The sequence below is a fragment of the Lepidochelys kempii genome, chromosome 17, assembly GCF_965140285.1.
Source record: "Lepidochelys kempii isolate rLepKem1 chromosome 17, rLepKem1.hap1, whole genome shotgun sequence".
NCBI classification, from domain to species: Eukaryota; Metazoa; Chordata; order Testudines; family Cheloniidae; genus Lepidochelys; species Lepidochelys kempii.
Window position 1 is genome coordinate 12,177,797 of NC_136396.1, and position 23,190 is coordinate 12,200,986.

Here is a 23,190-nt window from a genome sequence, read left to right on the forward strand (position 1 = left end):
CTAGTCTAAGAAACTAGACAATTGTTCTACAGCGGGTAAATTCTGAAAGCCTCTTTTCACTCACAGGTATGAACTATCCTGACATCTCATTGAAACACATGGACTGAGTCATGTTATGGATTATTAAAATACTTAACCTAGCTGTTCACAGGCCTCACTGATATTAATATTGCACAAACAAATATATATAATTACACCAAATCTCCTGATTTTCCAGGCTGAGGTGAGTGAGAAAAAAATCCATCCATAAATGCATCCAAAAATATCTATTTTCAATTTTTGGGCATTTCAGAAGATTTTTAAAGAAGGACATGCCAGTAACATGCAAAAAAAATGAATGAGTTTTCTTGCACCAAGGAGGCCATCTGCTGGTTGCAAATGGCATTTACTAAAACACAAGTGGTTATATAATTACAAATAATTATTTTAATAAATACATCATTAATGTCACGGGATGAAACATTTCAACTTTAAGTCCAAGATGAAAAACAGCATACCGTACAAACACTTACTTGCACACTAATTTTCTGCAGAATTGTTATATGTTATTTCCAGTTATGCAATTTATTTCCAACTGGTGGTAATGCTGCTTTTTTAGGGATATGTTTTTTTAAGTGATCACAAGAGCAGAACTAACCAAGAAGCAAGGAAATGCAGAACACTCAGACTCAGGGGTGGCCATTCAGGTCCCATGGAGTAATAAGGTCATTTTTTCAGTGTTTGGAGTGAGGGAGAGCATTTAGGACCTAATCCAATGGCCACAGAAATTAACAGAAAGCCTCCCAGTGACTCCAACCAGCTTCCCCATGAAACATACCAAGTGTTCTCCATTCCCCCTGAAATGAATGGAACTTTACAATAGTGTAGCTGAAAGCAGTTGACTTTAATTAGTTTCAATTGAATGTACCTGTCTCAAGGGCAATGTTAAAGCCCTTCCCTTTCCTCCATATCAACTACATTTATTAAGGATGCTAAAGGGACACCACTGACTGAAAAAAATACAACCATGCTTCTGTCTGAAAATGTGCTACCTACTACTATTGCCAACATGAAACAGAATTCTCGGTTTTCCCCAATGCATTTACTAAAAGCATTTGGTAATACTTTGTAGATAGTCAGTTTCACATTTCTGGCAGTCAGTTAGCTTTTTCGACATGCATTGTGGAAGAACCATGGAACAGAGGACAGAGAAAACTATTTTTAAAAACAGGAACATGTGGTTATAAAGAGAGAAAATCTGGCAGCGACACCAAGAGGCAGATATAGAGTCTGAAACCACTTTTAACTTAGTTTTTGAAAGTTACTTGGTTTCATGTTTATTTAACAGTGCCTTACATTAATTTAAAGCTCCCATAAGAGAAGAGGAAAGAGTACATTTTAAGTGTCATACTTGTACCTGTTTGGCAGGTAATAATACACCTTTCTTCTTCAAAGGTCCACTTTCAAGCACAGGGACTTTTTTCACAGCTCCAGCTCTCATCAATGCATCCTGACTTGTTTTTAAAACTGCATCTCTGTCTGAGGTGTGAGAGTCATGCTCTTGCTGGAATTCTTGATCTGATAGATCAGCATGACTGCTTAGCTTCTGTGCCAATGGAATATTTGCAACATGTTGATCTTCATCTACATAAATAGTTAAAAATAAACCTTAGATTGGAAGCTCTTTGGAGCAGGGACTATCTTTCTGTCCTGTGTTTGTACAGAGACTAGCACAATGGAGTCCCGGTCCATGACTGGGACTCCTAGGCACGACTGCACTACAAACAAACAACCACCACCATACTGGTAAACTCCAAACGTTTCCTTTGCCAAATAATACACAAGCTGAGTCTCTGCTCTGCTTCAGTAAGCAGTTATATGCTTGAAAGCAGTTTATATGCCTATATTCAAGGCCACCTGAGGACTAGAAAGAGACGACAACAAACACTACTAGCAGCAGGAGACATGAAATTCAGTAGATAAAGAGAGAGCATGTCCCTAGTTAAGTTCATGAAAAACAGGATCATTGCACAGATTATACTCTCAGTAAGAAAGGAAAGGAAGTTAGCATATGCTACTCTAAGAAACAACCCTTTGAGGAAGACACCACACATTATGATACTAATGTTATACTTTGGACTGCTTTCAGGATGTATCAAACTGTTTTAATGAAACCTCACAATATTAGAAAGAAAGTGTTATTAAGCCTGTATACAGAGAGGTTAAATGATTAGCCCAAGGTCACACAGCAAACCAGAGGCAAAGACAGAAATAAATCCCAGAACTTCAGATTGCCAGTCCTCTGTTCTACCCATAAGCCAATGCTTCTTCTCTATGTGTTGAAACTTGGAGGAAGGAAAAGGATAAAATTACTGTGCGAGGGGAAAACAGTTTAGAATTAAGAGATAGGTTTTTGTGCTTTTGAGAAAAAGGCAAAAAACCCAAGAACCTGCACAAAACTAAGGAAATTCTGAGCTAAAGCTTTGACACCACCTTTCATTCAATCCAACTGTGTACCGACATTGCTGCATCTGTGGTGCAGATTCCCCAACAGTGGGTAATCCTATATTCCACTAGAATGTATTTCATAATTAGCTATGTAGATAGTTAGATGTATTTTATATACATCATTACAATCAACTAGTAAAGAACCACCTCAGCTATATGCTGCAATATAGACTTTTGAGGGTCTCTTTAGATGAAAATGTAACTGTGCTCCAAAAGCAAAAAGTTAACAGCATGACGAAGACATGTTTAAAAGAAAGTTAAATAATGAGGTTTAAGTTGGTACATGAAGCTGGAGGACCCTCTTATGGCAACAAGTTGTCATTTCATGTGAAGCACTGAAGGAATTGTGTACCAAAGCTGCAGGGTTCTAGCAAGCACACGATGAGCAAGACAACACTCTTGTACCATGAATGGGCCATTCTGCACCTCAGACATAAAAAATGTATTATGACACGTCATTGCTGATCACTATGCTGCTTATACATTAACCAATGAAATCATTTTAATTAAGTATTCAGAACACATACCAGTCAGGAGTTTCCTAGCTACCGAAGGTTTTTTCAGTTCTTGTTCAAGTCGCACCTTTGAGATGGGTGGTTTCTTCTCTTTCTTTGAGGATGCAATCTGCTCTCTGGTTGGAAACATCTCACTGCTCACTGGAGATTTACCCTGAGATGCCGAGAGACATTTCTTCACTTTTCTGGGTGATCGTTTCTTCTCCAGCAGAGAATCCAAGTCCTGCCACAATTTTTTTTTTCATTTAAGTTAATCTCTCATTAAACTTGGTTTGTTAATGTTGGCAGACTGATGAGATCCAAAGCTCAAGGGTACTGATTTTTTTTTTAAATTATCACTCAAAAAGCTTTGTCATTATAATTAGTGTAATAATCGTACGTAAAAATGCCTGTATCATTTACATCGTATTTTTTATTGACTAAAGTAAGCTCTCAAAGAGCATTTAAATGTAATAAACATTTGAAGAATATAAACTAGTTTTCACAACAGATATTAGAGCTCCACTGTGAAAAGAAAAGTATTTTATCAGATTTTAAAAAGCAGACAAGTCCTAAAAACTGCTGTTATAAAATGTGCCCAGATACATAATCCTAGCACAACTACTCGATTTTTGATGGTCAGTACGTGGACACCAGTTCATATCACAAAAACAAACCATCACAAATGGCATTAACTGACACCTTTGTTGGCAAGTACTGAATGGGCCACGGAGACTGAATTACTGTTGCTACTACAGGTAGACCTTTAGGGCCATTTGGGAGAATAGTACAGGGGAAGCTTGTACTTCTGCTGCCATGTTATACCCATCTTGTTGCTAAAGAAGAGAGAACAAAGTCCCCTGGGAGGTCAAGCCAGCACCTTTCACTAACACTGAATTCATTATTTTATTGAAGTCTATTTTCAGACTGTGTCCAATCACCTTCAGAAGCTAGATCAACCAAGTGGGGTCTTCAAACCTGAGAAGGACTCTGAAAAGCTTCTGATAGGAGGTAAGCAAGAAAACTACCTGACCTAACAAGCAGCTCTGACCATTTTGGTGGGCATCATCAGTTCTTATTTCGAGCGTCCAGAAATCATTCCAAAATGTTCGAACGTTATAAAATCCTTCTTATCTGATCAATAAACAAGGTAGCCTCCAACAGGTTAAGTATCTGTGACATTTACAGACACATTACTGGTGTTCAGATACTACAGTGATGGAGCCGTACAAGTACTCAGATAAAGTAACAGATAAACAGTATATTCCTAGCTTACCATATCTCTTGCTTGCATAACTCATCTGTAATAAGCACTGAAATGGTAGTATCAATGAGACTTCTCTGGCCTCAAATCCAACATGGGCAAAAAACAAATATCCATGATTGTGAGGGGAATCACAGGATAAAACTTTTGTGCCTTATTCTTGGTTTTCTCAGAACCTACAATTCATGCTTCATAAGTCTTCTGTGCTGAAGCCACAGAGGGGCATTCCAGGATGAGGCTTGGCATCAGGAGACGTGGTTTTAACATGCATTCCCCATAACCAGGCCACTACACTTCTGGAATAGATTATTTTTGCCAGAACCAGACTTGAAATGTATGTCCTTGCTAAATGCATGTCCTGAAATTGGCCCTTCACACAGACAATTTGATATTCATCTAGAATCTACCTAACAAATAATCTCCCTATAGTTAAGTTGATTTAAAAATCGCTCTTAAAAAGTGGACTCATGGGCAACAGATTAAAAGCCTTCACCTTCCTTCCAGAGGGAAGGAAGAAAGACTTTCCAGCATGATGTCATAAGTAGCCCACTGTTTTTTCCCCTCCTGAAGCAACAACGACTATCACTGCTTTCTATAGGCAGTCTATAGCACTTTAAATAAAATTACAGCCATTGTAATCATTATAATACATTAAGGTGGTTAGATTTTTTGAAAATATCTTCTCACGGCTGCAGTGTCAGTCCAACACCTAAAATAAGCAACAACAACAAATAATCCACTTTTTTACGTGGCCCACAGAATCTTGATCAGTTTAAAAAAAAAAAATCACTTGAGGTTAAAGGTTACAACCGTAAGGCTGATTCTGAGAACTTCTGTATTGTATCAACTGGAATAAATAAGTATTTAAAAAATTTAGAGCTGCTCTTTTCCCACCGTACACACTCCTAGTGAACTTCTACTTGATATTCATATACATGGCAGAAATATCTCCAACCAAAGTGGTTATGAAACATAGTGCTGAAGTAAATTTTTCAGCTATATCTTTATCTTCAAACTAGGTTCTTATATTACCACCATTACAGCAGCATCTGAAAGCCATATAGCCACAAACCCTGGCAACTGCAACATGCACTTATTAAGCCATATTTTTACTGGTAATATTTTATCCCCCCGTGATATAGTTTGCACCCAGAACTTAAATATTTCATCCAGCCTCTTCTACATCAGCTTCGAAGAAAAATTAAGCACTTTCCACACCTCAATTTGTAGCAGAATGTCTATGATGATGTCAGGAACAGAAGAATCCATTTCTAATTTGGCAGAACAGAGAGATAGTTGTCGAATGAGATTGCCCAACTCCTTGTAATGAGCAGGAACCTGCTGCTCTGATTGATCAGTAAATTGTGTGGCAAACACCTGCAAGGCACGAATGGCTCCTCTGTGGGCAGCTGCCACTCTGGACATCGCTCGAGACTGTGGCACAAAGGAAAGACATGTGTGATTAAATATTCAGCACTTTTCAAGTGATGTTATTCAGAAAATCGTAGAAGAATTTCATTGATCATTTAAGTAACTATATTTTGCCCTCAGTTAATTGTGATGGAGACGTATCAATCCTTGTGATGAAATTTGGCAGCTGCTTAAGCAGTGCAGAAAAGATTAATAGATTCTAAGGCTAGAAGGGACCACTATGATCATCTAGTCTGACTTCCTGTATAACACACGCCATAGAACCTCTCCAAAATAATTCCTAAAACATATCAATTTTGATTTAAAAATTGTCAGTGACAGAGACTCCACCATTATCCTTGGTAAACTGTCCCAGTGGTTAATAACTCCCACCGTTAAAAATTTATGTCTTATTTCCAGTCTGAATTTTCAACTTTCAGCCATTGAATTTCTCTGCTAGACTGAAGAGAGCATTATTAAATATTTGTTCCCCATGCATATCCTGATACACGGTAATCAGTCAGCCCTTAACCTTCTCTTTGTTAAACTAAATAGATTGTGCTCCTTGAGTCTATCACTGTAAAGGCATGTTTTCTAATCCTTTAATCATTCTTCTGGCTCTTCTCTGAACTCTCTTGAATTGTGGGCACCAAAACTGGACACAGTATTCCAGCAGCAGTCCCGCCAGGGCCAAATGTAGAAGTAAAATAACCTCTCTACTCCAACTCCAGGTTCCTCTGGCTATGCATCCTAGGATCACATTAGTTCTTTTGGCCACAATATCACACTGGGAGCTCATGTTCAGCGGATTATCCACTGACACACCCAAATCTTTTCCAGAATCACTGCTTCCCAGGATAAAGTTCCCCATCCTGTAAGTTTGGCCTATATTCTTTGTTCATAGATGTGTACATTTACATTTAGCTGTATTAAAATGCATATAGTTTGTTTGCTCCCAGTTTACCAAGCAATACAGATTGCTCTGAATCAGTGACCTGTCCTCATTATTATTAATTTTTTGTGTCATCTCCAAACTTTATCAGTGATTATTTTACATTTTCTTCTAGGTCACTGATAAAGATATTAATAGCATAGGGTCAGGAACTGATCCCTGCAGGACCCTACTGGAAACATCCATTCAAGAATGATTCCTGGTTTACAGTTACATTTTTAGAACTGTTAGCCAGTTTTTAATTCATTTAATGTCTACCATGTTAATTTTATTAGACAGACAAGATGGGTGAGGTAATATCTTTTATTGGACCAACTTCTGTTCGAGAGAGACACAAGCTTTCGAACTTACATCGAGTTCCAATAAAAGATATTAACTCACTCACCTTGTCTCTCTAATATCCTGGAACCAACATGGCTAAAACAATTCTGCATATCACTGTTAATTTTATATCATTTTAGTTTTTTAAATCTCAATGTCATGTGGCAACAAGTCAAATACCTTACAGAAGTCTAAGTATATTAGGTCAACACTATTACCTTTACAACCAAGCTTGTAATCTCAAAAAAAAAAAAAAAAAAAAAATTATATATATTATATGAAAGTTAGTTTGACAGGACATATTTTCCAAAAATCCATGTTGACTTGCATTAATTACATCATCTGCCTTTAGTTTTTATTAATCAAAGTTATACAGTCAATATACCAAATACTATGCTAGCCTGAACTAAAGCAGCTGAGTTATAGATATAAATCCAAGACGGAGGGTTGATGGGAACATTTAAAGTCTCAGAATACTTCTCCAATAATGTTGTACTTAAGGAGCCTTTGTAATGGATACCTAGAAACTGAATTAACCAAAAGTTCATTCAAGATCCCAAAAACTTGTTTTCAGAAAGATTCAATCCAAGTTCAATACATCTTACCTTCTTTGTGTGTTTGATTTTATGAGGACTCAGCTTCTCCAAGTCTTCCTGAATTTCTTTTACCTGTTTTTTCAGAAAACAAAAATCAGTCAGAACCAGCTGTGTGTACATATAGATTAAAGACAGGCCTGCGTTGTAAAGTCTAGGTTCAGATTCCAACTTTCCAATTAAGAGGTGTTTTGAGGGCATTTTGGTTCATCCTATTATAATGGTAGGGCTCAGCCATGAAATTCAGATCCAGATTAGAACTTACCTGAAGTTCAAAGGCTTTTGTTTCAGGCCAGTTCTATTGCATACAAAATACATCATATTTTATATACACCCTTTTAAAAAATGATCTGTTCCTACCTGTTGCTGGAGGACATACAGCATCCGAGCAGACCGTGCAGCTTGCTCCTGCCTCCTAATGCGAACTCGTCGCTCTTCATCAGGATCCAAAATTTCTTCACATCTCTCTAAAAAGTGTTATTTTTGCAAAATGCAGAGTTATAGGTCTTGACAACCCAGTTAATGTGAGGAAATCCTGATTTAAGCTAAATGCATGATTACCTAGCAAGGGAGCTTCCTTCATGCAGGACCAATTCACAGTGCACCTTTACCTTGGCAAGGCATTATCTTGAACTAATACAGAAACTATTTTATCTACACATTCTGTATCATTTTAGGATGTTTCTACATATTCTTATCCAATATTGATCAGGTAAATCTTGCCAGCTCCATTATGATCTCCCAAATCAAATCATAAAGTTGTGGCAGGAATGTACAGAAAGTTATAACTCTTTAAACCTCTTGCTAAATATTACAAACAAGTCAATATAGTGTCAAAACTAAAAAAAATTAACCACTCCACCTCTCATGTGTCTTCTAACAAGCAAGAGTTCTGACAGCCATTGGTCTCTTTCCTGTAACTGCCAACAATGGTTCTAGCTGTGATACTGTTTTTTGTAATCTGAAGATCTATCCAATAGGAACAGGACTAACAGCATCACCAATGCATTTCACACAAGCCATTAAAAGAGTTTACTATCAACATGGCTTGGATTTGAACCCATGTTATGAAGGTGAAAGGCTCCATACCACCTTACTAATACCCTGAATGGATCATCCATTTAATTTTGTCTTAAAAAAAAAAAAAAAAAGCTTTAAAAAAAATATGCACGCGCACACACACACACACACAGGAACAAACACAAATTCAAGTCCAAGCCTAAAATTGGAGAGAAGAACAGAGAAACAAGATATAGTAATGCTACATAAAAAATAATTATTGTGTCTTTCACCTTTTTTAGCCATTTCTTCAATTTTCTGGATGCAACATCTCAGTTCTTTTTGCAGTCGTCTGACTTCCTGTGTACTTTTATCTTCAATTTTTTTCAGTCTTGGCTTGGGCCCTGGTCCTGGATCATGGGTGGGCGGAGAATCTGAAACAGGTGGCTTTAACTTGTCCTGATTTGGAGTATAGAGATACACTTTTGCACCGGAGTTGGTAATCTCCATTTTGGAGGGTTGACCAAGTTGCTGATGATATTTCAAGCATGTCCGAGACTTTGATGCACTCCTCTCTGCAGGATTTTCAGATACTACACTCTTACACTGCTCCGATGTCTGGGGGGACATTGATTTATTTTCAGCTTCTTTCACTTGTTCTTCCAGGTGTCTTCGTTTTACATCCCTTTTAGCTAACTGGATGGCCAGTTTTAGTTTCTCTTCAGATATGACTGAAAATGTGACAGAACTTCTTAAATTGGTGTCATCACCACTACCTAGATCTCTCTGACCATCAGGTGGCTTCAGCTTTTCTATTATAATTGGACGAGGGCTGGAGAATCTGACAGCCAAGTTCTCTGGAGCTGCAGGAACGTTCCTATTAAACTGGAGCTGTTCCACAGATTAAATAAAAAGTCCACATTATATAGCATATTGCACAAATGATGCACCTCGTACATAAAATAAGAAGGACAAATGTAATTCCCTTCACATTACAATTTATCGTATCACCACGCAGGTGATAGCTATTTTAGTCCTAAAGCATCCTTCCCACTCAAACAAAGGGCCAGATATTTAAAGGTTATTAGACACCTAAAGGTGCAGCTAAATGCCTAGTGAGGTTTTCAAAAGCATTTAGGTGGCCAGTTCCAACTGAAATAACAAGAAACCTTTAAAAATCTAGCCCAAAGAGCTTTGGCACAGGACCATGTCATAATAAATATTTAAAACATTATAAAAGCAAAATAATCACAGGCAGTACTTACAAGTGAGAAGGAAGGGGTGAAGACAGATATTTACATTTATACATTTTCATCTGCACATTTCAAAGCACTTTACAAAAGAAGAATAAATATCATGCCAATGGATGCTGGTGACACATGAAAGAAGGCAGGCAAACTTGACACTACAGCTGTGCACAGAACCAGCGTCAGGAAGTAGGTTAAGTTTATCATATTATAAAACAGGATGGCAAACCCAACCCTGAGAAGTCATCACTTCAGAAGTCAAATAATACCTGTGTCTGGAGAGTCCTCGCTTCATTCTTTTCTGCTTGGATATTGGATGCAAATGGATCATACAACGTGTCTGGTTTGCTTGGTCCCATCACATTGAATGGAATATAAGGATTCTAAAAATCCACAGTCATCTGTAAACTGGCCTCTGCTAAAATTATAACACGTAGACAAGATGTTTGGGTGTGGGGTTTTGTATTTAAAAATAAGACAAGGCCTAACAAATGTAATAGCTTAACAGGCAAAACACTCACTTGTGGAAGTAATTTTGAGAACATGCTCTTTGTAGTGGTACAGGCTGGAAGCAAAGTGGTGGATATATTCACATTTTCTGATGCACTAGATACAGCTTACATTCTTCTTTCACACACTGAAGCAGCTGGCTGTAAAGCAGCATTACAGACTGTGAAGGGAATGCTCACGTTACCAGCCATAAGGAGAATACAGGGTTAAGGAAGAACTTTTGCAGCTCTTATTACTAGCACAAGGAAACTGTGGTCTACTGAAAAGAGGTGGGTGGAAAAAAGAACCTTTGTTTTCTCAAACTTGCCCCAAATCATTAACCACAAGAGAGAAATGGCATAAAGTACAGAATATATTGTCATCAGAAGGAGGTAGACCAATGGAGAGCACACATCTGGATCTCTTACATTTCTTCAGTGGAAAGGGAAATAAAATAAAAATAATGGCTCAGGAAGCCCTGATATATAAACTCACCAGCAATTAATTTCAGCAAGAGCCGAGGGCTCCTGAGGGGCCCCTAAATTCAAACAATTTCAAGATCAGGTATAATGACTTTGCTGCTTTCTCTCCAGTTTAAATCACAGACTGCCTCACTCTGTTCCCCAGCTCCTCTGGACATTACTTCTTCTCTTTTTCTCCCAACCGTGCTGCCCACGGTTGGAGCAAGTGCCAGTTCCTCTGCAGCTCCTGCCAGGGTTACTGTGCTCACCTGAATCTTTATATTCCTCCATTTATCACGTGAAAACAAATATTCCTCTCTTGCCTGTAACAGTTAATTCCACTCTACCTCTACTACCATTTATAACCAAACTAAGTAAAGACAGAGACTTCTGAATCAACTTCAATTTCCCTCCTTCTCTATTTCAAAGCCCTGTACAATTCCACCCTGCTCCATTTCACAGCAATCCTGGGCTGGAGAGGTCATCTAGTCCAGCTCCTAAATTTCAACTCCTCCTAGTCCCCATTTCCTATTCGAGTGTCTCCTGATTGTTCTCTGCCTCCTTCCACCCACTCCCAACGCGGGGCCCTTTCGCACCTTGGAGAGCCTCCCAACTAGGATTTGCCAAGCCCCCCTCCCACTCACAACTCCGGAAGGCCCACAGGAGCTCGGAAGCGTCCCGCCTATAGGGCCCACACTTCAGCTGTGGAAGGCGCGGGACCCACTGGGGGCTGCAGGCCGCAGTCTCGGGGCGGCCAGGCGCGATCCTGGTAGTGGGGGAGCAGCCATGCGAAGGGGGTGAGAGCGCACGGCGCGTCGGGGGGGGGGGCGGCGCTGAGGGGCCGCGGGGGAGGGGGGGGCGGCGCTGAGGGGCCGGAGCCCTGCCCCAGAGCAAAGGCGAGGACATGGGGCCCTGGTGCTGTGGGAGGCAGGGGGGAAACAGAGTCCGGGGACCCGCGGCCCTGAAAGGAAAGCGGGGAGGGCGGGAGCGGACGTCCCGGGGCGTTGGCCAGCGAGGCCACCCAGGGGCTCCCCTTGCTCCCTGCCGCCCCGCTCCGAGCCCAGGCGCGGGATGGCCCGGGGCGCACCGGACCCCGGCTTCTCACAATGGGGCGGGGGGACACCCACCGCAGAGGGGGGCGGGGGACTTGGCGAAGCGCTGCGGTTCAAACCCGCCCCATGACAACAACCGCCGCCGCTACCGCGGGGGCTGCCGGGAATGGAGGCAAAGGTACGGGTGCCGGGGTGGCCAATCCTAGCCGCGCGTGTCCTTTCACGGCCGCCGTAGGCGGGGCCTGTCCCCTTCAAGCCCCGCCCGGGGAGCTGGCGCTTCGTGCGCGGGTGGGCTGCCGCGCCGGAAGCGGACGTTGGGGCTGCGGCGGGGCCATGGGCTGGGAGGAGAAGGCGGCGCGGGGCTATGGCGGGTTCGTGCAGGCGGCGCAGCAGAGCCGCGGCCGGCCCGTCTTCGCCTTGTTCTGCGGGGACAAGGATGCCCAGGGCAGGAGCTGGTGCCCGGACTGCGTCACTGGTGAGCCCGGAGGGGACCCCCTCCCCCCGCTTTCTAGGGCCTGGGCGGGGCTCCCGCTGTCCTGCCCCCTCCTCTACAGCGAGCCGGTGTAGAGGAGGGGGCGCCTGCTCCGCGCCCTCGCCCCCCACGGGTATCTGGCAGCTGTGTGGAATAACTCTGCCTGGGGGTGGCTGACCCTCTTTTTCTGTTTCTCACTCGATGTGGTCTCCTAAGGCGATCTGTAGTTGTTGCCTTGGGGGGGGGGGTTCAAAACACTGCTTCTCTCTTTCTCTCCTGTGCCTGCCTCCGATCAGCGCCCCAACTCTGGTCCCCAGCCACCAGTTATTACTACCAGCAGTGTCACACACACCCTTGTCAAATCTTCGACTTGAATGGTGAATCTCTGCTGCTGACATTACATCATACCCGTGAATGGGAGTTTAGTTAGCAAACTTGCCCTGCAGCGTGAGCTACTTCAGCTGCCTACCTTGGCACTTGAACTGGCCAGATGCCAGTTTATGAGCGGTTAGTTGAGCCCTAATATACCAAGGCATTGCAACATAGTGACTTCCAGTAGGAGTCCTTAGCAGTAGAAAACCGACCTGGCTCGGTGGCAATTATGGACTCGTACATCCCCATGAATTCATGTACAGGTGATGTATGTATGTGTGGTAGTACTCACTAAGCTAAGTATGTTGCTGCTTGGAGGAGTTTATATTCCCAGGTCATACAGACAAGGAGACAAAGGCTTGGGGAAAACACTAGCCAATTTTATACCTCAGTCATCTCTGGTCACTGAGTGATTCTGCAGTAGCAGGACTTCAGAAGCAACTTAAATAGGTGCTGAGTGAGTCCGAGTAAGTTGTACCATACACAGGAGGCTGAGTAGAGGAAAGCATAGTGACTAGTGCATGAAGCAGACAAATGAGCAGGAATATCTGGAAGAATGAGCAGCAGAGATGACAGCATAAGATGCCACAACTGTAAAATATTAATACTGTTATGTAAACTTAACTAGAAAACTCTATTCTTTAGCTGAACCAGTTGTGCGGAGTGAATTAAATAGCCTGCCTGATGGATCTGTATTCATCTACTGCCAAGTAGGAGACCGAGCCTAGTAAGTGCTAAAAAAGTTACGTTTTAATGGCTTCTTGTGCTATTTATGTTGAAATAATTTTTTAGTTCTAATATATGTACATACTGTCCCATAAAACAAATCTGAAGTCATATGTTCAAATTGTTCTCAGTGAGCTGGTCCAGGCAGTGGGAAGCCATATCCATCTCAAATGTCTAGTCTCTTATGCTCTACCCTTATGCTCATCCAGAGGACTTATAAAAGCTTGTTACCTTTATGCCTAGGGTCATCCCTCATCACAGTAATGTAACAGTTGAACTGAACATTTAAGCCTCCTTATCTAAATGCAGCCATTTTGTGCTTGTTAAACAAAATACTTTAAATCCAAAGTTTGGACTTCAAGTGGTATTTAGAATGCAGAGAATTAGCCACCTGAAAGTTGCAGAATACCTCACTGCTAATGTTGCAGCAGTTAATACTGATTTGATCCAGAATTCCTTGCAATTTATATTTCTACTTATTTTGGTGGTAGCTGTATGCATTAAGAATACAAATCAGATTTCCCTTGGGCTTTCAATAGTACTGATTATGCATGAAATAGTAAAAGCTATCTTACCCTCCAAACAGAATGTAGAACTTTTGCATAAACATAACTAACTCTTTCAAAACAGCTGGAAAGACCCCAACAATGAGTTTAGAAAGAATCTGAAACTAACTGGAGTGCCAACGCTACTTAAATATGGAACAGTAAGTATTTTATTTGAATTTGTATACGCTAAAGTGAGATGGAAAAACAACCAGGTGCCCTGCACTCCACTACTCTACTGAAGTATTCAGGAAAATTTATTCCTGACCTACAATAGCCTGGCAATTCCATTCTGGAAACTCTAAAGACACAAACCATTGGAGGCTGTGTGTTGAAAATGGAACCACCACAAAAGCATAGTATTTGGCATTCTTAACCTTTGTACTTTACGCTGTTTTACTACTATTTGGGAAAAGGTGAGCAAGAAAGCTGGGGGGGTGCGGGAGGGTAGAATAAATTAATCTTAACTGGACATCATAAATTTCTGCAGCAGTTTCAAACACCATTTTCACTTGTGTATGACATCTGGAAAAACCCTACAAATTAAAGAAAACTAGTTTATTAGTCTCTAGTTTATAGAGTTAAATACCATTATGCTGAGCAAGGAACTCTGTAAAAGACTTGACACTTTGAACTCTCTTCTTGAAACCACTTTTTTTTCTTTCAGCCTCAGAAATTGGTAGAAGAAGAATGTCTTAACAGAGAGCTTGTGCACATGTTGTTTACTGAAGATTAAGTTTTCTCTCTTCTTTAGTCAATCATTTAGCTAGAAAGTAGATACCCATATCTTCAAGCTGCTGGTCATTTTCATTTAAAGAAGCCATCATGTATTGCCTTATCTCCATTCAGACTTTTTAAACTGTCAAGTGCATTGGCTGAGTGGCCAAAATAAATGCCATGAAACTGTTGGTACAGAGCATGGGAAGGGATCTTGCAACACTAGAAAACAATAATTGACCCTTGTGCTGAATTAAACTCCTGCTTGCAACAAATTGTGTTTTAGCAATCTTTTCAACAGGCTGAACGTCCTCTATATTGATCAACAGAGGAACTGAAGTGTTTAAGAAACAAGCAGAGTCTGTAAGATGTAGTTGCTCACTCAACCACAGGATGGGCAAGGCTATCTAACTTATTGAAGGCTACTTGCAAGAAAATACTAGCTTACTAAACTACCCTGTAGAAGTAAAGGTCCATAGTTGTAGCTCAACACTACCCACTACTGTGGTGTAAAAAGGCCTCTTCTTAGTCTGCCCTTATTTCTACTTTCCGTGTGTGTTTTTTATAAACCCCACTATCACTATGTGATTGTTTGTTAAATTCTATATTATTTTACTACTTACCTTATATACCACATTACAATGTCCTCTTTTGATTCTCTACTTATAGGAATGACTTATTCTCTCTCTATAAAGGCATGTAGTCAGAATGTATAGCAGACTACTCAGGGGGAAATAGTGCAAACCCAGCCTTTGGAAAGTCTTTTTACTCTAGCAAGAATGACACTGTACCAGCCTCCCTCAACTGTCCTGTTACTTAAAACACTTACCCCACCTGAAAATTTTAATTAAAAGTGGAAGAACCACCAGAGACTGTCCATTTATTGACTTATGTGCAAGAGGCACAATATAAAACTGTTATAGTCCTAGTTCCACGCTTTAGTAGATTTTACTTGAAGCTTAGCCATAGCTGTTTCATTTAGGTACAGGTTCAGTACTAAAATAAGTAAATTTTGACTAAAATTCTCTAAATGTTACACCTGGGGTAATTCTGTGCCAAAAACAGCTGCACACTATTTTAAAATTTTATGTCAAAAACAACACTACATAATCATGCCAGTTTCAGTTATTCTGGTAATTTATTTCAAAACACCTGTCAGCAAGTATGTCTAACAATAGACAGACAGACAATCCCCCCAGTAACAGAGTTAAACTCCTGTGAGAGCCCAGTTCCTGTTTCTCTTTCCCCCTCTGCCCAGCCTAGCTCAGGGGCCAGACATCCACAACTCCTCCCTTCCAGAGCCCAGCCATGGGCCTCTCTGGACAATACACCTGAAACCCCTATCCTCAAGAACCTAGCCCTGGGCCCTCCACCTGAGATAGTTGTATCCCCTCTCCTAAAGAGCCCAGCTCTGGGGCCACCCAGCCTGGATACCTGCACTCAGAGCTCATCCGCATGGCCCCCCCCCTTTGCCCAAATGCCCACCCCTCAGAGCCCAGGGATCCACAGCCTGATGCTTAGTCCCAGGCTTGGGTGGATTTTCCTATGTGCCACTGCTTCTTTCCTTCAGGGCATGTGGGGAACTGCAGCTGCTAGAAACCCTCCCCCTGGCTGTGTCTTCAGTAGGTGCAAGCTGGTCTCTGCCTGGTTCAGTGGCCCCTTGTGGCAGCCAGAAACATTGCAGCCCATTTCTGTGGAGTGGGAAAAGGAAAGTCTGTACAAAACCCATTAATTTTTGCAAAATTGTGCAGTGGGGCAGAATTCCCCCAGAAGTAAAATGTGGTAGAGAATTAAATGGGATATGCTTAACTCAGTACCAATTGCCAAGATGGTAATCTCTCTCTACTCTTCTTGTCTCACATTTCACTGCTGTAATGCAGTCACCTCGCTATAGTGTGCTTTGCAGATGCATGGCCTGCTAACAGCTGTTGACTCATCTTTTAAAAAGTTTGTCTTTCTCATTCACTCCTCAAGGGTGTGCACAGAGAAGGACTGATATACAGACTGTATACAGATTTTAAACATTAACTTAAAGGCCAACAGTTTTTAGAGGGTATGGTCACTACTTCAACAGCAGTCTCTAAACCTTACCAATCTTTTGAAAGATTAAATAGGGAGAATATACTCCCTGGTGTGGAATAAAGGGAGAGCTACATGAAGTAGAATTAAGCACTGTAGATGTGAGGATGAAATTCAGATGTATCAGTTTTGATTTTTCATAAGTCAACTTAAGTTATTCTAGAAGTCCTTAACAGAAGGAACATGCAATATTGCGCACATACTGTAGAAACATTTCCAACTATCTTTCTGCTTACATACCTAATTCAAAAGCTGGTTGGCAATATTTGCTGTGCTCTTATAGGCGCTTGTTACATCCAAGTTTTTTTTTCTATCTAAAAGCATAAGTGTTAGTCTGGCCAACTGCTTACAGATTGCCTTCTACAGTGGAAAATAGCCAATCTAAGTTTAACCCTTTTAGAAGACAGCTACATTAGTTCTACAGGGCATAAGCCCATTAAAACTTCAGGCAGGATAAAGCTTTATTATTTTTTATTAAATATAGTTTCAACAACAGCCACAGTCTTGCTGAAAAGTAACATCAAAGTCCATGAAAAATAAAAACCACTTCACTTTCTACTTCTAGTGTCAGAACTGTACTCTTTACAACTGACATTCACTTCAATTAATGGCCAGGAAGAAAAAGTATAATCCCTGCCTTTCTTCTACAGTTAGGGATAACTTACAACAACTATGTAATAACCTATTTCTTTTTTATTAAGGCTTTAATTGGTGTCTGTAGGGTTGTCACCTTCTTGTAATAAAAACAGTCATATTAAAGATAAATACTTCTCTACCTATGACCTTTCATATACAAGTCTTAAAAACATTTACAACTACCTGAAATATACTTACTCCCTTTAAGCTTTCCTAGCAGCAACTGGTCAAGCTTGCTGACGCTAAAGAGACAAGATAACTGAATGGGTACAACTGTCACAGTTTCTCTCTCCTGCTTTGTGTCTGCACTGGTTATTTCCCACTGAAAGGGCTTCTCAGTTGTTAGTACTAATCTCCCCTCATCAGCTGCAACCTCTATTATTCTCACCACTTTGGTTTATGCCTCAAATTTTGGTATCAGCAAATCTGCATTAAGTTTACAGCAAGGGCAGTAAACAACAAATCGTTAACAGACAAACAGAAGTGCAGCATCAGCCATAGGACAGCTCTGCTTCAATATGGTTATGTGCACAATTAAGGTTTTCTGTAACAGATCTCATTTCAATTGTGGATACCTTGCCCTTGTGACAAATACCTCTCCGCATCACATGGGGACTTAGCCCTGCTTGTAGAGTCACCTTATACCATGCCACTGTCCTCCACACGCTGCAGTTCAGAGAATATGCCTTCAAACACAGGCTTTTCAACTACAAATTCTTTCAGTAACTCCATGGTTAGATACCAAGGTAACAGGGACCTTAGATAACCACATTTAGTTTTCACAATAGATACATGTATGAAAGCCAAAAGTGATCTTAAGACTGTACTCTTTCTTCGGAAAAAAACAAAACCATCACTGAAGGTTCAACAAAGTATACATCAGCTACATCATGTTAACGTGGATACTACCTGTTGATAGGAAAACAGTCACTTGATAAACCAAAAACGTTCTCTGTCTACATAGCACATGAGGTTATGTATATCACTAATGCCAAAGCTACAAAAATAAGTCAAATTTTCCCTTGCAAATACATGTATTGACATGAAGTAAATGTTGCCACTGTGTCAAACGCTCTCATTTTACAGAAGTATTGTTCTGTTGCTGCTGCTCTGCCAGTGTTTGCTGGAGACGCATTCTTTTCCGTGAATAATGCTGCCAGTGAAGGATCTGTTGCTCATCAATAAATTTAGCACACTGAGCATTTACCAGTTCTTTACGGAAGTGTTCATATTGGAGCAGCTCTAACATGTGCAAACACTGAGGATACCTAGATTAAAACCAAACAATATATTTTAATACATACTTTTACAGGGTTTACCCAGATTAGATTTAATATACTGCCACTTTCTGTATTAAAAATCCCATATTCTTACAGTTTATTATTTTACAATATTTATATGCAAGATATTCATGTTTTGAGAAGCTCTGCTACTTATAATTCAAATAATTAATTATGGTAATGCATTCTTTAAGATAACATGGACAATATTAGAGAAGGAAAGCAGCCCCAAAATCTAAGTGAGGCTCTCTAGATCAGTGGTTCCCAAACTTGTTCCGCCGCTTGTGCAGGGAAAGCCCCTGGTGGGCCGGGCTGGTTTGTTTACCTGCCACGTCCGCAGGTTTGGATGATCGCGGCTCCCAGTGGCCATGGTTCGCTGCTCCAGGCCAGTGGGAGCTGCTGTAAGCAGCATGGGCCGAGGGACATACTGGCCATTGCTTCCAGCAGCTCCCATTGGCCCGGAGCAGCGAACCGCAGCCACAGGGAGCCGCAATCCGCCGAACCTGCGGACACGGCAGGTAAACAAACCAGCCAGCCTGCCAGGGGCTTTTCCTGCACAAGCGGTGGAACAAGCCTGGGAACCATTGCTCTAGATTATCCACTTATTTAAACGTTCTTATATACAGTAATGTACTCAGATGATCTCAATCATGTTGCTGATCATTTCAATCTGAGAAACACACACCCATACCCCCCCTCACCCTTCTCTTGGAGTGACTTTTCTGAGGTCAGTCACAGATTTCCATTAAAGCTTCTGTGTATCAGCTGTAATAGTTATCAGTTTCAGAACCTCATGTGGAAAAACAGAAGAAAGAAAGAAACTCCTTACACAAAATGTGAAACAAGTCTGCAAAATTAAGACGTGTTCAAAACCATGCTGTACTTTATACCATTTCTTTTCTTTGTTGCAAAATAACTCTGAGTGTTCTTTCTGTGCCTGACTCAGGCTTTGTAGTACCAGAGCGTTCAAGAATATTTACTATCAGCAAACAGTGAAGCTTCTGTGCAGGCTACCAAATCACGATTTACTTGCATAATTGTTGGAAGGTTAAGTGCCACCCTCTTATCTAGGTAATTAAATACAAGGTCTTCTCATGAGGCCTGGACTGTGTATGTATCAAACTTTGTAATACAAATCAGCAGACTGGAAACAAATCAAGTACTAGTACACAGTTATATAACACACAATATAAGATCCGTATTACATTATTACAATGCAGAACACAAAATAATTTAACACTTACTTTAGGTATTTGGCATATTCAGGTTCTTTCCAGTAAAGTAAATATTTAAGATAATTTACAAAAGATTTGTCTTTGAAGTACCCTCTCTGTGCAAGGACTGAAACAAAACAAGAGTATCAACTGCACTTGCAAGAAAGCAAATGATATTTAAAACTTTAGAAAAGCACATACAAAAGCTTCTTTCTTTGTGGCTTAGTATATATTATTAAAGAGCACTTCTATTTTTAAAATGTTTTAAACCAACAGCTGTTACAAATCACTCCCAAGAGTCCTATAATTGAGAGATGAAAAATCCTCCTTTTTTCAGTATGTTTATTTTTCATATGATAGCACTGTGTTTATAGCAACTTAGTCACCTTTCCCCTTTTGTATAGGTCTATCACAGAGCAACAAGGCAGAGAACAGACTTTTAAAAATAGGATATTGTGTTTGTAACATCATAAAAATTGTCAAAAAGGTTGAGGGGCAAGGATAGGGGTAGCACCTTAAAATTACTTGAATTCTCTTTTGTTTTTAATTGCCTAATCTTCAAATTGATGGTGTCCCTTTAAATAACTTAAAAATATTTTAATATGCCCTTTAGCTGCTTTTGCTATTTATTTAGGAATTTATATTGGCATCCAAGGAGTTTCATCAATGAAAACAATTACACAAAATAGAACTTATTACTTAAAAAAAAAAAAAGCTATTCCTGCTATAAAGCTTGTCCGAACAAGAAGTGTTACAGACTGAGCAATTTTTATATATCAATAACTTAAATGATCCAACCCCCTTATTGTATTAGACCCTTTTTCAATATTTAGCAATCCAGAAACAGTAAATATTGGTAACTAATATTGGTTACTCAGGTCCCTGATGTTTCACTTCAAGTACTTACAGTTTAGGTAATTGGGGTTTGCCAGACACTGAACAAATTCCAACTCCAGTTGGAACCGAAGTCGATTTCCAGTATCATCTGATGTTGGGAGGGAAAAGTAGGTCAGTACAAAAAAACCCCATGCATTCTATGCAAATGAAAGCGAGGAAAACATTAATAAGGATCTGAGCTATACACAGAATACGGAAGGTTTGTTTCTCAATCCGAGCCATATAGGCAGAAGCACTCCATCTGGAGTTAGTAGGAGATAAAGCAATATATCCCTCCAATCAAATCGTAATATTGATTCATTTTGCAAGATAGTTCTTTCCAAACCTGAGATACTTTGTCAAATTAATCAATATTTGGCACATCAGTAAATATTATAGCACCAAACCCATAACTTCAATAGGCTACCTTTTAGAAAGATCCAGCCTTGGGAAATCTACCACATGCCTATGTCAGTTATACCAACAATCAATTACCTTCACTGTTAAAAATGTGTACCTTATTTCTAATTTGGATTTCCCTAGTTTCAATCACTGGATCTCATTATCCCTTTTCCTGCTACATCAAAACGTCATTACTATCAGGAATATCTTCCCCGTGTAGATACTTAAAGACTGCAATCAAATCACCTCTTAATCTTCTCTTACATAAATTAAATAGATTGAGCTTCCCTAGTCTGTCACTATAAAGTGTTTCAGAGTAGCAGGCATGTTAGTCTGTATTCACAAAAAGAAAAGGAGTACTAGTGGCACCTTAGAGACTAACCAATTTATTTGAGCATGAGCTTTTGTGAGCTACAGCTCACTTGTCTTTCAGGTCTTGAATCACTCTTATTGCCCTTTTCTGAACCCTTTCCAATTTTTTAACATCCTTTTTGAGGCACCAACACCAAACTGAACACAGTCTTTATTTACTACCCCAGCAATCTGTCATCTGCAAATTTTACCTGCAATAATTTTATATTTTCTCTCAGATCACAAAGAAATTGAATAGTATTTGCAAGGAACACATCCCAGCAGGACGTCACTAACCACTCATCCCCCCACCCCCCAGACAATTCCCCATTTACATTTTTTTTGTGTGATTTATCAGTTAAAAAGCTTTTAATCCATTATTAATATGGGTGCATTCACTTTGTATATTTTTAAGGGGGGGGGGGTTAAATGTTAGATGAGGATTAAATCAAATGCCTTACAGAAGTCTACATGTATTAGTTCTCTCTATCAGTCAAATTTATGATCATACCAAAACATGATATAAAGTTTGCCTAACAAACTTAATTAAGCCATATTGACAGTCATGAGTTATGTGACTATCCTTTTTTACTGACCGTATCCCAAATCAGCCTTTCCATGATTTTGGGTGATGGGTATCCCGTAAAATGGAGAACCAGGGTAAAGAAGTGTCAAAGTTCTCCTGAGCCAATGGCTCATGGGGCTGACACAGTTAAGGCACGTCAATCAGTTTCACAGCCAATGGTATGCAAGCGAGTGATGTGATCCGCATCAGGTCCGACCACCTCTAAGTGCCCCAACCCAATGGATCAGACACCCTGTTTGCAGCTTCGTGGCCTTTCAGTGTGAAATGCAGCACAGCTCGGATCTCCCCCCGTTTCAGGATTGTAGTCGAGCGCCTTAACCACTCAGCCATGCTAATCCAATATCAGACAAGTAGTAGCAGCAGAAAACCCAGGTGAACAGGACCCCAGACTTGAGTAAGAGATGGGAACAGATGCCAGCTCTAATCCGCAGATACCCATCCCTTCCCCGCAGTGTCTGGACTCTGTCCCCTGCTCCCCTCGCTAGAGAGCACTCCTTCCCAAGGCCAGGCCCAGGGGTCCCTCCCCAGCAGCCCTGAGGGGCCTTGGTGGGGAACACCGCAGAGGAGCGGGCACAGAGGGGGGCTCATAACACCCAGGCCCTGCTGGGTGCTATGCGGAGGGGCGAGGAGCGCTCCCCTTCGAGGAAAGAGCAGGGGGAGGGTGGGATTGAGACGCGGATGCTCCTGGGCAGGCGCTGGTGAGAAGGGGGCGTTCACTCCCCCCCCGCCACAGCTCCGAGCCCTTCCCAGCGAAGCGGAGAGGAGCAGGGTCGCCAGCCGGGGGCTCGGTGGCCAGGAGCCGAGGGGAGGCTCCCCTAGCTCACGGGAGTGGAGGAAGCCGCCCCCGGCTCTCACCTGTCTCCATGGCTGGCGGCCCCGCTCACGCGCCGAGACACCCCGAACACAAGATGGCGGCGGCCCCCTGCCGGACGGAAGGCAGCACTGGTGCATTCTGGGAAGCCCGGCAGAGCGTGGGGGTGTTGCTAGGGTAACGAATACGCCAGTTAGCCCAAGAAGGGGAGCAGTGATTGGCCCTTTGTGTTCTGAGTGCGGGAGAACTCAGCTCCCGAGCAGGGCTGCGGTATCACGACATCACAGTGCGCCAACTGAATGACATCACAGAATGGGGGGAGGGGTACGGTGCCCCTGTTCATGACCTCACACT

The 23,190-nt window shown here is 41.2% G+C and overlaps 3 protein-coding genes across 10 annotated transcripts in view; 1 reads left to right on the forward strand and 2 right to left on the reverse strand.

Moving 5' to 3' along the window:
* Window positions 1–11,959, reverse strand: part of KIAA0753 (KIAA0753 ortholog) — a 36,048-nt gene extending 24,089 nt beyond the window's left edge. Inside the window, exons 1-10 of one of the 7 annotated variants that reach the window (XM_073315773.2) lie at window positions 11,845–11,958; window positions 10,752–10,794; window positions 10,289–10,417; window positions 10,037–10,185; window positions 8,814–9,411; window positions 7,882–7,988; window positions 7,534–7,596; window positions 5,464–5,679; window positions 3,015–3,225; window positions 1,397–1,623 (exon numbers count right to left, since the gene is read on the reverse strand). In XM_073315773.2, coding sequence (XP_073171874.2) covers window positions 1,397–1,623; window positions 3,015–3,225; window positions 5,464–5,679; window positions 7,534–7,596; window positions 7,882–7,988; window positions 8,814–9,411; window positions 10,037–10,126 — 1,512 coding nt within the window. In that variant the 5' untranslated portion in view covers window positions 10,127–10,185; window positions 10,289–10,417; window positions 10,752–10,794; window positions 11,845–11,958. The other 6 variants (XM_073315770.2, XM_073315774.2, XM_073315772.2 and 3 more) reach the window with 6 other exon arrangements.
* TXNDC17 (thioredoxin domain containing 17) lies at window positions 11,881–14,876 on the forward strand. Its single transcript, XM_073315776.2, has 4 exons — window positions 11,881–12,244; window positions 13,259–13,340; window positions 13,970–14,045; window positions 14,552–14,876. The coding sequence occupies exons 1-4, from the start codon at window positions 11,896–11,898 to the stop codon at window positions 14,618–14,620; spliced, it is 576 nt and encodes a 191-aa protein (XP_073171877.2). The 5' UTR covers window positions 11,881–11,895; the 3' UTR covers window positions 14,621–14,876.
* MED31 (mediator complex subunit 31) lies at window positions 14,613–22,978 on the reverse strand. 2 transcript variants are annotated; one of them, XM_073315778.2, is made up of 4 exons: window positions 22,881–22,978; window positions 20,718–20,795; window positions 19,841–19,937; window positions 14,613–18,584 (listed from the first exon to the last, which is right to left on the reverse strand). In XM_073315778.2, the coding sequence occupies exons 1-4, from the start codon at window positions 22,888–22,890 to the stop codon at window positions 18,392–18,394; spliced, it is 378 nt and encodes a 125-aa protein (XP_073171879.1). In that variant the 5' UTR covers window positions 22,891–22,978; the 3' UTR covers window positions 14,613–18,391. The 2 variants fall into 2 exon arrangements, with proteins under 2 accessions (XP_073171879.1, XP_073171878.1); XM_073315777.2 differs by lacking the exon at window positions 22,881–22,978 and adding an exon at window positions 22,036–22,869.
* Window positions 22,979–23,190: the final 212 nt, after the last annotated feature.

Coding starts and splice junctions, on each gene's coding strand:
- TXNDC17 (XM_073315776.2), top strand. CDS start 11,896: ATGACAACAACCGCCGCCGCTACCGCGGGGGCTGCCGGGAATGGAGGC. Junction 13,341..13,969: donor CAAGTAGGAGACCGAGCCTA/GTAAGTGCTAAA, acceptor CTTTCAAAACAG/CTGGAAAGACCCCAACAATG. Junction 14,046..14,551: donor CGCTACTTAAATATGGAACA/GTAAGTATTTTA, acceptor TTTTTCTTTCAG/CCTCAGAAATTGGTAGAAGA.
- MED31 (XM_073315777.2), bottom strand. CDS start 22,138: ATGAGCCATTGGCTCAGGAGAACTTTGACACTTCTTTACCCTGGTTCT. Junction 19,938..20,717: donor AAACCCCAATTACCTAAACT/GTAAGTACTTGA, acceptor GTTTTGTTTCAG/TCCTTGCACAGAGAGGGTAC. Junction 18,585..19,840: donor GAATATGCCAAATACCTAAA/GTAAGTGTTAAA, acceptor GTTTTAATCTAG/GTATCCTCAGTGTTTGCACA.